The following is a 14,468-nucleotide window of genomic DNA, read 5'->3' as shown; positions in this document are numbered from 1 at the left end:
TGGTGCAGGGGACACCCATGCTTACAGCTCACCAGCTGGGAAGAGCAACTGTCCCACCCTGGGTCTGATGAGTGCTGGCATCATGTTGTGCCCAGGTGATGGGTTTTGGGACTGCTGTACCCCTGGCCAGGCTTGCCTAGGCTCAAGCATGTGCAGGTGCTGGGGTTGAGCCAGGTGTGGAAGCATCTGCCCAGCCATGCATGTCCCACGGCGTGGGTGCTGTCTGCCGGGCAGGAACACTGACGCATCCTGAAGAACCCAAGTGTAGTCCTTGAATCCCCCCTCAGCATAACCTGAGGTCCGGACATAGCAAACACCTGCTAATTAAGGAGTGGTTTCATATTTGTTTATTTATTTATTCGTTTATTTTTAATTAAAGAGCACAAAGTTAAAAGGCAGCCCCGGAAGAATATAAACATCAGTGAGATTGCAAATCTGAAAGGTAGCATGAGCCTTGAGATGCCTGGGTTGGAGATTTCTGGTCTTTCAGAGCAGAGCAACCTTGGAGATAGTTCCAGCTTCAGAGAACTAAGGACTGCCAGGCTGTGGTAAGCTTATTTCTCTGTCCTTATGGCAACTGCTGGTCTCTGCTCTGGCAGTTGTCCTGGACCTCCTGGTCCCTCCAGCAGCCACCTTCTCCTATGGTCTCACCCCTGGGGATGCCTTGTCCCAGAGGATCTGGAGTCCTCCGAAGGTGTTGCCTGCTGCCCCCGTGTTGCAGGCTTGGCTTGGGATGTGCAGTGTAGAGCAGTTCTGCTTCAGTCTTGTCCCACGTCGATCCCTGAGCTCACAGGACTGGGCCTTCTCGGTGCCTTGCTTGGATCCAGAGACTTTTGTTTTTCTCCAAAGTTTCTATAACAGACTGCTCTGCTATGAAGTAGTGCTGATGCTGGTGGGGGCTGTGCATGTCCAGCACCCCAAAGCCTGGGCCAGCAGCAAGTGGTCACTCTAGAGCCACCAGTGCTTTATGGGGCCACCACCACTGTCCCTCTGTCCAGATGCTGCCTCATTACGGACGCATCCTGAACAAGAGCAACTGCTAATGAATTTGTAGGCACTTGTGGGGTCTGTCTGGATGGAGGTGGGAGCAAACATTGCTGTAGCTCTTGCACAGAACAGATGCCGTCTCCACCTTGGAGTTGAGAGCTGTGCCGAATGTCCTTGGGGAGCTGCTGGGAGCACCTCATATGTGTCAGTGGGTCTTCACCTCAAACACGGCATTGGGTCAGTGCAGCCATCCAGGGTGTTTTGGGCTGTGATGGCAGTGCTGAAAAAGCAAAAGCAGCCCAAGGATTTTCCCTTTCATCTGAGAAACCTTGTTTTTATGAAAGAGGTTGAGCTTGCAGTGTTGGTTACACCGGCATCACCAGGGCTCCAGGGTCAGCTGGCATATGGCCTGTCTGCCATCCTCAGGCTTGTCCCCAGATGACATTTTTACTTCTGAGGTACAGAGTCTGTGGGCTCAGGGAGGGCAGTACAGCCTGTTTCAGTTCTGGTAGCATCATGGGGAACATAGCCAGGAGGGGGCCCGTGGGTTTTCCACCATACTGAAAGCCTGCAGTGTTGAGTTTCCAAGCTGAGGGGTGCTGCAGAGCCAGACTGTGTGTGTTAATTGCAGGTGGTGGTGGTGGTACCATCTGCTTTGGGGTGGAGGGGGACTGGGGTACCCATCCCTGTCCTGCAGCACTCTGCTTGTCCAGCTCCAGCTGCTGGCCTGCCTGCAGCAATGGGCTCTGGCCGACACAGGTCTCTTCAGCGTGATCACCTCTGCACGAAGGTTTTGAAACCAAAGCATGGTGAGGGTTTGGGGCAAAAGTTGGGATTGTCTCATTCGTGGACCCGCGGGGCTCTTCCTCCTTGCTGCCAGCCCTGGAGTAGCTCCATCCTGCCTGGCTCCAGGTGGCAGCCCCCTTCCCAGGTCTCTGGGTTCCCTGGGAGGGCTGTGTTGCTCTTGGGGACAGCCCTGTACCCTCCCGTGTCTTCTGCAAGGGGACACGGGACGCCGTGCTATAGGTGCCCTGTGATGCTCAGGGCCCCAAAGAGCTGTAAGACCTGCCATAAAAGGGAAATGTTGTAAAGGCTTGGCTTAAATTTCGCTTTTTCCCATCCGAATGGGGTACTCGGGGTCAAGCATCTGACTGAATGGCTTGGCTTGGTGATGGAGACATGCTGGGGTGCTGGGCCGAGCCCATGCAGCAGTGCTGGTCTTTTTTAACTGTTTCAGAGAAGAGCTCGTGGAAGAGCAGTGGCTTTGCAAGTGAAGCTTGTGGCTGCCAGGCGCTCCCACCCTGTGCTGTGCACAAAGCCAGTTGGGAGGTTACAGGTGACAAATTAAACCCCCTGTGTTTCTTTCCAGGTTGGAGCTCGGACAGGGTTCAGCAGAGACTTGGCTGTGCCACACAGCAGGAGACGCCTACAGGAGTGTAGGGCTGGATGGTGTTGAAGGTGCTCCAGGTGCTGGTGGGTGCCATCCAGCCTGGGGCGTGTTGGGACATCTGTCTCTGCCCCATGGAGGACCATGCTCTGGTGGAGACATGACTTAAGATGACCAGGGGCTGGGCTTTCGCCGCTGCCATCTCTGGTCCCCATGGAATGGCTTGTTTGTTAGCAGCTGGGATATGGGGCTGCAAAACAGCCAGTAGTGGGTTATCAAGAGCAGATTGTGTCAAATCAGTGTCATCCTGTGCTTGGACAGGGTGGCAGCTGCCTGGCCACAGCAGGGAGCAGGACCTGGCCTCCTTGGCTCGGCACGTTGCTCACCAGAGCTGGTGAATGTGGCGTGGGGGTAAGGTTGTTGGCCCGTGCCAGCTAGCCAAGGTCCCAGGCGCTGGCTGAGCAGGGGACGATGGCTGAAGTGGCGGGTGATGTGGTGTCCACATGCATATGGCCGAGCATGTGGCTCAGAGTGAGCTGGGGGCACTGTTTGACCCCGGAAAAGCTGGATCCTGGCCACCTCTTCCAGTAACCTAACTGGAAAGTGGGGGGGCTGGGCAGGAAGGTCATTTGTCTTCTAGCCAGGACACCGAAGCAGGGTAGTTTGGGCAGGGTGCTGAGGGGACCTAGGTAAAACCAAGAGCCTGCAAAGACCTGATCCACCCATTGTAGCCACAAAATCCATCTTGCCTACAAGGATTTTTACACCTGGTAGAATCCCATTCCTAAGCAATCAGTGTGGCTGGGCGTGATCACTGGGGTCAGCATGGATGCTGTGTCCATTGCATAACCAAAACTTGGGGGAAGGATGTGTCCAGCGAAGTTTTTGCATGCCTTCAGCTGGGCTGGTGGAGCAGTGGAGCTGCAGATGGCTGGGCCCTTGCAGGTAGCTGAAGATGTGCTGGAGGCGTTAGTGTCTGGGACAGCTGGAGAGGGAAGAGGGGACATTGTGTTGCTTTCAGAGAGCAGCCGATGGAGAAGGAGCTCAGCATGTTACAGCGCTTTGAAGACAATGATGCAGCTGGCAGGACAGCAGGGACCACGCACAGGCCATCCTGGACCACATTGCGTTGTGTTCCCAGCCTGGCCTTTTCTGGACAGCAGGAGTGGTTTTGTGTTGGCCCCTTGGCTGCAGGCAGCCTGGGGGCAGGCGCTGTGGCGGGGGCAGGATTTGGGGCAGGGAGCAAGGCTGTGCTCCACTTATGAAGACATGCCTGCTCCCATCTCTTGAGGGAAAGCAGAAATGACTCCTGGCTCCTGCAGCCCATCCCTTCCTGGAAGAAGAGCTACCATCACATGTGAACCATGTCTTAGGTGACTTTCACATAGTCGGCAGTTCCTGTGGTATGGTCCGGGATCCCCAATGGAGGTGCCTGCAGCTTCCAAGAGCACTTCAGCAATTGCCCTCCACATCTGATAAAAGCCTGATAATTCCTTAAAGCCTCGTCCATAAAGCCAAGTCGAGTGTTCAGCCTCAGTCCACAGGAGACATCCCCCGTGTCAGCTGGTGGTAGAGGGATTCCTGCCTGCTTCCCCTCCTCTGCCCCTGCACCCTTCCTGCCAGTGCCCGGTGTGGTTTCTGGGTGCACCATGGCTCAGAGACCCCTTGGCTGACAGGCTTTGCTGATAAATGCAAAAGGGAAATGAAAAAGGGAAGTGGTGCGTGTTGCAGAACTGTTGGAAGAGGTCAGGAAAACCCTGGGGACTTGCTGACATGGTGGGTCTGGAGGAGCTGTTGGTTCAACCAGATACAAAATTCTGCTTATCAGAAAATGCCATAAATTGCCTTCCATTTTTGAGGTTTGTGTTAACTGAAGGAAAACCCAGAAAATCCTAGAGAAACTGCGATTTAAAGCCAGTAGAGAGCTGCTGGGGATGAGTTCAGTTGTGGTTCATGGTTTCTGCAGGTTTTTGGCACTGATGGCCAAAAGCTCCAGTGCTGTTATCCTGGTTACCCAGCCCTCTTCCCTGTCAGCTTCCCTGGCATCCTGCACCAGGGCCTTCCACAAGGATGCCTTTAAAACGCGAAGAGGATAAACCTGTTCTGAGTCCCAGTGAGGCTGCCTCCCAGGTGGGAGGGTGCTAGAGGCAGAGAGTGAAGGGCTGTGGCAGCTCCTGCTGTTGTGTTGCTGCTGGGGCTGCATGGAGCATTCCCCTCTCTTGCTCGGCCTGGGACTGTCTTGCAGCATTGGGATTTGAACAGCAAACTGGAAGGTGGAGTGGGCTTTAACGGACCAGTGCCGTGTTGTCCTTCTGCTGCAGTGCCGGACTTGCGGGCTGGTGAACCGGCATCTTGCTGCGGCAGCAGAGGGACAGCTCCTGCTCACCGCTCCGGCAGGACTAACCTAGTTTCACAGCGGCCCTGGGATGCTGCGTATCCGTGGCGATTTCACGCTTCTGCCTGATGCGGCTCAGCGCTGCACTGCTGGAGAAAACGTGTCAGCAGCTCCTGGGGCCGGGGCGAGGGGACCCTTTGTGTCCCCCCCACATCACCCGACATGAGCACCCAGCTCTTGCGCACAGGCAGGGTGCAGGGACTGGAGGAGCCATGCAGGCAGGCTGCAGGCAGGCAGCAAACTTGCAAAGAAGAAGTCAGTCTGGTTCAGGCTAGGCCATACATGATCCCAAGCAGGAAACGTGCCAGAGCGCCCAGGACTCGTGGCTGGAAAGGAGCCGATGCAGGAGGTGACTCCCTTGGGCGAGGGGCCGGGCCAGCTGCCTGCACCCTGTGGGGGTCCTTGCAGGGCCGCCAGCAGGTTTTGTGGGAGAGGCTTGGGCCTGGCACAGCTGACCTGAGGTCACTGCAGCAGCTGAAGGTCTTGGCCTCCTCCTGCAAAGGGCTTGGGGATCCGCCTGGAAGGGGCTGGGTTGGGTGAGCCTCTGCCACCCCACCAAGACAGCAGGGTGTCTGGGGCTGGGGGCGGCAGCTCACTGCAGAGCTGGGGGCTTCACCAGGGCACCCTGCACCCCATGTAGCAGCAGCAGTTCTGTCCTGCAGGCGTGTTGTCTCCTTGGCTCTAATTTTGCTCCTGGTGTGAACCAGGAGGGGGTTTGTGCCATGCCTGCTGCAGGGCTGGCAGAGCGTTTGGGGTTATTTCTAGGCATGCTGTCAGCCTCGCTGCACTGCTCAGGGCAGGCTGGTGGGGTTCCCATGCCTCCTAACGCAGTTTTACCTTGTTCCTTGCAGTCAGGACAGTTCAACGAAGACATGATCCCAACAGTGGGCTTTAACATGAGGAAGATCACCAAGGGGAATGTTACCATAAAGGTAAGGTGCAGATGTTATTGCCGGTGGGGCCTCTTGCAATGAAAGGTGGGAGGGAGATTGGTGGGCCTTCTGCTGGAGGTTGAAGGATGCCAGCAACCCTGGCTGCAGTTGGCAAGATCTGCCCTGTTAGGCTCCTGCGGGTGCCTGTCAGAGGAGATGATGGGAAGGGATGTAGGAGATCTGGACCCCTGCAGTAAGAGCTAGTCTGGGCTGCGAAGCTGGACGTTTTCTTAGACCTCTGGCTTGCTGGTGGGGACTCATGGATATGGTCACCTTGCTGAGGGTGGGAGCAGTCACGGCTTGCAGTGGTGGTGTCTGCCTCAAGAGCAAAGGGAGAGGAGGTTTCTGCCCCTTCTGGATCTTTCAAGGGCCCTGAGTTGGATTGGGAAGTAAGTGTGATGTGCTTGAAAAGCTGATTGGGGATCTCTGCCTGCTGCAGAAACATTACCAAGAGCATGCTGAGTGGTTTGAAATGACAGATGCATCAGTGAAAGGCCAGGAGGTGCGGTGGGCATTGGGAGGAGTGCCCCAGCTTGGGCCAAGGGGTCCCTCTATGCCATCAGAGGCACATCACAGGAGGTGTTCAACACTTCCCAGCCGCCCTTCCTGAGATGTTGCCTTTCTTTGAGTCAGGAGCCTCCTCGTTAGGTTTGAGCCGGAGAGGAGGGGATGGCAGTGGGTTTGGTGCATGCCTGGTGCTCTGGCTGGGTGCTATGGGGAAGGGTCGTGGGCAGAACGGTAGGGTAACCACGACCATCTCCCTCTCACAGCTCTGGGACATAGGTGGCCAGCCACGGTTTCGCAGCATGTGGGAGCGGTACTGCCGTGGAGTGAGTGCCATCGTGTGAGTATGCCTGGGAGCTGGGAGTCTCATCACCCATGCAATGGTGCTGAGCCCCACTAGCAGGTGGGGGCACAGTCCCATCACCCCACCCAAGAGTGCTGGGCAGGGCTGAGCAAGGGAAACCGCAGTGCCTTCGCTGCCGGAGCTGTGTCAGGACTTGAGATGCTGCCCCCTGGGACTGGTTGCCCCCACGGGCTTTGAGCACAGGGCAGCCAGGTCCCCCCAGCCATGTCAGACCCTTCCCTTTCCAGCATCACTCAGCCTGGCTGTTCCTTGGATCTTCCCCTTCCTCGCTCCCCTGCTTCCCCTGTGCTGCCTGTTCATCGCAGGGGCCTCAGCCCTCCGGCCGGCCGTGCGGCTCAGCCCTTTCCAAGAGGCTGGTTTTATGGGTGGCTGCCAGCAGCATGTTTCCAGGTTGTGATGGTGATGTGCTGCCAGATGAATCTTGAGCTGAGAGAAGGAGTCTCTGTGCAACGCCCACTGCTGACTATCAGCAAGTTTATGAGTGTCCTCACACATCCCCTGCTTGCAAACATTGCGGTAAGCGCAGTCCCAGGGAGCCCAGGCTGGGGATGAGCCTGGCAGGATGCTCATGGGAAGCAGGCTGCCCACTCCTAGGGACAAGTATTTACCCTGGGAGACCGCATCAGGGTAGCTTAAACACAGTCAGAAAATCAGATTTATGTGATCTTCACCAATTGACCGTGCCCCAGGATTTTGGGGGGCTGGGTTTCTGTACTGCCCTTCCCAACGGTAAGGTCTGGCAGATGAGGAGGAGTGAGGGACCCCGTGTCTTGCCTGTTGGGACAGCAGTGTCTGGTCCTGCCTTTGCTGACTGTCACCATGCCGGGACATGTCCTTGACATTCTTTATTACGTGAGCTTTGCTGTAAATGACAAAATCTCAGTTTTATCACTCCTTTTACTGCCTCCTTCCATAGTTTCGTAATTTTTCCAAAGTGGCCTGTCTGGTTGAGAGGAAATGAGGAGACCCGTGACCATCTGGGTCACACTCCAGTCTACCTTCCTTGCCTCGACTGTGTCGCATCCCTTTTCTCTTGCCTTCAGCCCTGCTTCCCCATCTGGTGTGATGAAGGCTTGTGGCAGTGCCTGGTGGTGTTTTTCCCTCTCCCTCTCAGTACAGCCATCCACATTTTCCTGTGAAAAGCCTAAAGGCTCTTTTCCTATTTTTAATAAACTCCACAAGGCCTGATGAAGCTTGATGGTGTTTCCTACTTCTCTCCCAGCTTCTTGATCTTTAAAATAAGGGCTGCTTTGATCAGTTCCTCTCCCCGGTTTGGGCTTCACTTATGCCCTTTGCAGGATGAGTGTCTGCCCCGAAGTGTTAAACCCTTCCCTAAATCTCCCCCGTCTGCTCAGGCTGATTGTTGGCTCTGCGTGCCCTTTGCTCCATGCCCAAGACTGCTTCCATCAAGAGGACGAGCAGGGCCTTCCCCCTGTTCTCCACTTGTTGCTCTCCGTTCTGGGTGTCTCAGTAGGAGCTAGCATGTGCACATGAGCCTCACTTGGGTGCGTGGGGACACGTGTCTTGCAGCTTCCTCTGCCAGGGCAGTGCCTGGGCTTCCTTCCGCCCCCATGCCCCTGTGGGGATGGGGGCAGGGAGGTCACCCACTCCCCTGGGAGACATGAAGGGCTCTCAGCCCGAGAGCCTTCATTGGGAAGAGAGGTCCTGGGGGAAGGATCCCGTTATCCATCACCTCCATGCGCTGGCTGAGGAGGCAGCGGGGCTGGTGCGGCTGCCACGTGAGCAAGGTTTGGTGGTGGCACAGACCTCTCGGCACAGCAATGGGGCATGGGGACCTTGGCAATTGCACTCAGGGGTGTCTCTTCCCTTGCAGGTACATGGTGGATGCTGCCGACCAGGAGAAGATAGAGGCCTCCAAGAATGAACTACACAACTTGCTTGACAAGCCGCAGCTCCAGGGCATCCCGGTGAGCTGTTGCCTGGATAGGTCCCCCCCAGCCACTCACAGTCCCCTGGCTCGTGGCTGACAGGGTTTGCAGCGAGGGTCTTGCGTCTTGCAGAGCAGATTCGGGGAGGGGATCCCCTTCCCTGCTGCACTCCTGTGGGAGCTGGGGCAATGGTGCTTTCTAGCCCAGGGCTTAGCCAGCCAACAGGGAACAGAGCTTTAGAATAGACCTGAAAAAAACCCTGATGTGTGATCTACCCTCTCACATGAATTTGCACCTTATTTATGGTGGGGACATAAGGTCTTGTCTCCTAGGAGAGCACCTGCTGGGCTGTGACATTTGCAGGACTTGGGACATGGTGGCAGCGCAGGGTACTCTGCACGTGCAGGGGTGGGATGCTTACGGAGCATCCTAAATCAGCATCCTTTGAAAGGAGCTAATTGAGGATCTTGCCACAGATATCAAACGTTCACGGCCAACTAAATTAAGCTCCCAACACAATGTGCATCCCAACACATTTGCAGCCCTTCTGAGTTCTCTTTTTTTAAGAATGACTCCACAAATTTAATTTGGGAGATGCTGTGTTACCGTGCTGCTGCAGAGGCCCCAGCTTACCCCAAGAGGGCTGCCGCAGCCTCCGTGCTGCCCTTGTCAGGTGACAGTCGCATGGTGTGCTCCAGAGGGATGAATGAGACCTGGCGGGTGATTATTTCCCTTGCATAGTCTGAGGATGCCTTTGTGGATGTGAAAAGCCTTGAAATAAGGAGAGATCGGTGGATGGTGCAAACAGCCGTTGCTTTTTTGGGCGGGCTGGCTGGCTGCCTGTGAAGAGCAGATTCTGCATGGCATCCACATCTCACTTCTTCCTGGTAACGTTGGATTTAGCTATTTCACTTGACTTTTTGCTCAAAGTCAGTATGAGTCTCCTGAGGATGGCATGACAGATGCTGGTGCCCTTCAGGGAAGACGTGCTGTGGGGCCAGCTTTACACTGGGACTACAGGGTGCACAGGAGGTGCTGTGTGTGGGCTAATTAAGGCTGTTAATTGAAGTGCTCCTTCTGGTTGCCTTCGGAAGGGGTTTTCTCTGTCCAGGCACGTCCTGGTGAAGTGGCCAGCCAGGGCTGTCTTGCATCTCAAGCAGGGCCCGTTTCTGAGTGGCAGAAGCAGGTTCCTGCCTGGTCTGGTGGCCTGAGCTTCAGACGTCTCCTCTCCCGCCCTGCAGGTCCTAGTCCTGGGGAACAAGCGAGACCTGCCCGGTGCCTTGGATGAGAAGGAGCTCATTGAGAAGATGTAAGTGTGCCAGTGGCACTGGTGCCTACGGTGGGACTGTGACACAGTGTGACCTTCCTCTGTTCCTGCCATGTCCCCTGGTCACCCTGCCATGCTCTGCCAGTGCTCTTTCCCCAGCCAGACTGGCATTGCAGTGCCTGGGGTGGGCTGGCAGAGATGAGTGGCTGGGGATGTCGTGAGGCCCCAAGGCAGTGGCTGGTGGAAGTGACATCTCTGCTGGTGGGGACGGGGAGGAGCTGGGAACTGGTGCCAGGGCTGGGTCCCATCTGCCACACGGTGGCGTTGGGGCCCGGGCAGGCACAGTGCTGGGCGGGGGAGCTGGGCTCCAGCCACCCTCTGGCAGCTCTGCCCCGCTGCCTGCTGCAGGCACTGCTCCCCCAGCAGCGGGCAGCCCTCGGTGCTTGGAGGTCAGATCCCGCTCTGGTGTGTGGCACCATCCATGTACCCCTCCCTTATTTTGCCACGTTTTGCTGTGCCAGCACGTGGCCTCGTCTGCCTCCAGAGATGCTGCCTCCAGCTCACCTCCGCGTTGCCGGTGGCCGTCCCCTCCCCAGCAGATGGGGGGGAGGGTGCTACACTGACTCATGGCATCTCTGCTCCCGGCCAGCCACCCCTCAGAGGTCTCCCCTGGCCCATGGCCATCTGTGCAGCTCCTATGCTGCCAGCTTTGTGCTGCTCCCACGGCCTCCCTACCTCACCTTGCCACAGGGCTGTGCAACCAGGGTAGGGTTTAGGGAGGGAAGCCGTGTGATTCTGTGGCCAGGCTCTCCGTGGGGTTGGGTCCCTCCTGCCCTGTCACATAGTACCCACAGACCAGACCTGGCCGTCAGTCATGGGCATGGTGCGCTGGTGTCATCGCTCAACCCATGTGCAGGTCCCTGGGAGCCTGGGGAGACGTTGCCCCTGCAAAGCATTCCTTATCTCAGAGCTGAGGCTCAAAGGGAACCTTCAAAGGCTGCCCAGAGGCATCCTCCATCGCTGCTGCTGTGCAGCCCTGGCGGCCTGCAGCCAGAGCTTGCTCCTCTCCTGCAGGAACCTCTCCGCCATCCAGGACCGAGAGATTTGTTGCTACTCCATCTCCTGCAAAGAAAAGGACAACATTGGTGAGTACTGGCAGCTCTGGTGTGTGGCTGGGGGGGCAGCCCGTGCCCATAGGAGCAGCATGCCCAGGCTGTTTGCCCAGGTACAGGAGGGGGTGACAGCCAGAGGGAGAGGCTGCAAGTGTCCCCTTGCCTTCACAGACATCACCCTACAGTGGCTTATCCAGCACTCGAAATCTAGGAGAAGCTGAGATCCCACGGACTGCGGCTCAGATCGGGAAGATGCCATTGTACAAGCCCATGCCCCTTCTCTCTCCTGTTCTGTCCCTCCAGCTCTCTCTCTAGATGGGTATTTTTAGGGGACCCCAGACTCCGCTCGCATTGAGGTGGAGCTCTTGTTTTTATTGTAAAGAAAATGTCTGACTGCCCTCCTCTCCTCCTCTGTCTGTCTCTTCCTCCCATTTTGGCACTGTTCTGTTGTTGTCTGTGTATACAGTATATATATATGTATATATATTTTAATTTTTTAATTTAAGCGATAGCGCTGTTACTAAACTGGGCCCTGTGAGCAGTAGGCAGGCTGTGGGCTCCCCAAGGCCGACCAAGGGTCAGCACTGGGAGGAAGATGAGGGTGGTAGCAGAAGGCAGCCCCTTGGGGATGGGGCTGTGCCAGGCTGCAGGCAGGTCCCCCAGGGCTCCCTTGTCCCATCCCGTGTCCTGTCTGAACTCCCAGGCAGAGAACATCCTGGGGATGTCTGGAGCACACCCGCCTTGCCCTTCCTTGGGCTTCAGCCCCACGAGCAGGGTTTGGGGGGCAGGTGATGCTGCCCCCCAGACTCCTCGGCCCTCCAGGGGGACAGGGACTAATCGCAACCCGCTGCAGTCAGCCTCCCCACCATTGCCTCTGGCTGCCGTGTCACTGCGCCCCAGCCCCTACTCGCCACCCGGCTTCCCTTGTTCCCATGTTCCCGCCCCAGCCCCTGTGCTTGGGCCAAATTCTGCTCTGCTGCCCAGTCCCGTGCTGGGGTGGTGATCCGCAGGGCTGGTGCTAGTGCAGGGAGGGCCCGGTGATGTGGCAGCACCCATGGGGGAAGCAGGGGGCTGGCTTCTGCCTCCTCCCTGGCCCAGCTGCCCCCAGAGGTAGCTCAACCCCACGCAGCTTCTCGGGGCAGCCACGCTGGTTCCCCACGTGCCAAAAAGCATCGCCTGTGCCCGGCTGGGAGCTGCTGGCTTTGTCCTGGCCGAGGACATCGTGTGGGTATGCCGGGGGGGGGGACACACACGCATGGAGCCACCTGGAGCTGCGCACGAGGCTGAGAGCCCCTGTGTGCACACGGCTGCCCACCAGAGCCAGGGGTGCTCTGCCTGCCCCGCTCCCCGCACTGGCTGCTGCCTCCACTGCCCTGGCTGCGGGGGGATGCAGAGGCAGGGGGGCAGGGGGCAGTGGGGCTGGGGGGGGGCACGGTTGGGTCCTTATCCACAGGTGGGGAAAAGGCGAGAGGAAATGTTGCGGTGGTCAGGAAGGCTGTTCCCATCTGTGCTGTGTGATGAGTTGTTGGGTCTCTGCAGGCACAGCCTGAGTGTGTCACCAGGTTGTCTGGGGGCAGGCTGGGGACTTGGCTGCACCGGGGGGAGACGCTGGCAGCGGGAGGGTGGGTGTGTGGTAGGGTCAGGTCAGCAGCACAGCGGGCAGGTGGCTGATCTGTCCCCAGGTTGGGGCAGGGGGAGAGGGTTGCGGTGGCCCAGGGACAGGGGGCTGCGGGGCCCCTTTCCCGGCCCTTTACTCGGCTCTGGGGCGGTGAGGTCAGGGGTTTCTCTTCTGTTCTCGTTTTTGCAGAATTGCACAAAGAGAGGTTTCCTTTTTTTTTTTTTTTTTTTTTTTTTTTTTAATTCAATGAATTGTAAAGTGTTGTCAGCCCTCAGCCCCCCCCTCCCCTCCTTTTCTTTTTTTTTTTTTTTAAGAGATATTTTGGCTCAGTTTTGACCTCTGTTGAGAAATGATTCTTGTAACTGTACAATTTTTTTGCCTCCTAATAAATTAACAATTTTGCGTTGGGGGGTGTTGCAGTCATGTTACTGCCGTGCTGTCGCTGCTGTCTGTCCCTCCTCAGTGCTGTGGGTGAGGGTCTCTGTCCCCCAGGTGGCACTGGACACCTGTGTGGTCATGCTCACCCAAGGGGTGCTGGAGCCAACTCTGATGGTTCCAGATTCCTCGTTTTCTTGGCCTTGATGCGAAGACAAGCTCGGAGAGCTCTGGCTAGGGCCATTGCTGCTGCTGGACCTTCCTCTGCCCCCACATCATGTCCCAGGGCTGCAGCAGGGCCCTGCTTCGATGCTGGGTTTGGAGTGGGGTTGCAGCACGGTTTGCCCCCTTGCCTGCGCCGGCACCCACATGGAGGCTGTGGCCACTGCAGGCAGGGGCACCCCTGCCCCGTGTCCTCTGGGGGCCGGCCAGACTGACCCCCACCAGGGTTTACCTGGGTGCCAGGGCTGGAGCTCAGCCCAGCCCACGGGGGTGCTCTGCTTGCCATGGGACTATGTGTTGCCTGCAGCCCTTGGTGATGGTGCTGCCTGCGCCCTCCCTACCCCCCTCCCGGCTCGCCCCCCCCACGCATCCAGCCCCACGGGGCCACAGCAACAAGCTCGGCTTTGTTCGCCCTTGGCCCGGGCACAGGACGGAGCAGCACAGATCAAGCGCATGAGCTGCCCCGGCTCCCTTCCTCCCACCGCCCCTGAGCCCTCACAGAGACCCCACTCGCCCTGTGGGGATGCAAGGGGGTGAGGACATGGTGGGCAGCCTGGGCTCTGCTCCCCGCCTTCCATCCCTGTGCCAGGATGAGACCCCCCTCTTCTCCTCGGCCACTCCCAAACTGAGGCCCAGCGCGGGCTAGGGGGGAGGAAAGGAAAAACCCAGTTTTGTGCTCAAGGAAGAAAACTGGGGCTTTTGTTTCCCTGGAAACAGGGCTGTGAAAGCAAAGCCCGGTGGGTGTCGATGCTGCACAAAGCCTGCAGTGAGCCCCTCGCATTCACCCGGCCGTAGCAACCGTCTCCCTTGCCCTGGCATTTCGTGGGCTGGGGCGGGTGCCAGCGGCAGGACAAGGAGCTTTAACAGCTCTGGTGGACTGGGCTGGTGTAGCCAGCCTGCCCTCCGCTGGATCCCACCGCCCAGCTGCTCCCCTAGGCTCCCCCTGGGTGCAGGAGCCTTGGGCAGGAGGTGGAGGAGGGGCTTGGAAACTTTGACGCCCTGGGACAATTTTGTCCCTGCAATGGGCAGGTGGATGAAGGGTGGGAGCTCTGCAAGGGGGTGCTTGGATGAGATGCACTCACCCCGTCGGCCTCCAAAGGGATGCTGAGGGGAGTGGGTCCCGCATGGCCTGTGCAGCAGCAGCACCTCAGTCCCGCGTGGTGTAGGTGAGGAACCGGCTGCTTTGCAGACTGCAGAGCATCTCAGCCCAGTGCTGGGCTGGCTGGACTTTGCTGGGACCAGTTTCCAAACCCAGTGCTTTGGAGGGGACCCTCCCAGGGGGGCTGGCTTGCCTCTGGCTCACTCAGCATCACCCCAGAGGGAGGGGGGAAGAGAGGCTGGGGGCCTTTCCCCATCTCCCTTAGGTGCTGCCTGACCTGGCACAGCTTCTTTCATGTCCTCATCACCCCCAGCTGC

The 14,468-nt window shown here is 57.8% G+C and overlaps 1 protein-coding gene across 2 annotated transcripts in view; it reads left to right on the top strand.

Annotated features, from left to right (window-relative positions):
- Positions 1–14,468, top strand: part of ARL8A (ADP ribosylation factor like GTPase 8A) — a 28,529-nt gene that overhangs the window by 4,233 nt on the left and 9,828 nt on the right. Inside the window, exons 2-7 of one of the 2 annotated variants that reach the window (XM_037410291.1) lie at positions 5,621–5,701; positions 6,472–6,545; positions 8,404–8,497; positions 9,700–9,767; positions 10,800–10,870; positions 11,009–12,864. In XM_037410291.1, coding sequence (XP_037266188.1) covers positions 5,621–5,701; positions 6,472–6,545; positions 8,404–8,497; positions 9,700–9,767; positions 10,800–10,870; positions 11,009–11,058 — 438 coding nt within the window. In that variant the 3' untranslated portion in view covers positions 11,059–12,864. Of the gene's footprint in view, positions 1–5,620; positions 5,702–6,471; positions 6,546–8,403; positions 8,498–9,699; positions 9,768–10,799; positions 10,871–11,008; positions 12,865–14,468 lie in introns of those variants that run through there. The other variant, XM_037410292.1, reaches the window with a different exon arrangement.

The sequence above is a fragment of the Falco rusticolus genome, chromosome 17 (assembly GCF_015220075.1).
Source record: "Falco rusticolus isolate bFalRus1 chromosome 17, bFalRus1.pri, whole genome shotgun sequence".
Lineage (NCBI taxonomy): Eukaryota > Metazoa > Chordata > Aves > Falconiformes > Falconidae > Falco > Falco rusticolus.
This window is presented reverse-complemented; position numbering and strand designations above follow the sequence as displayed.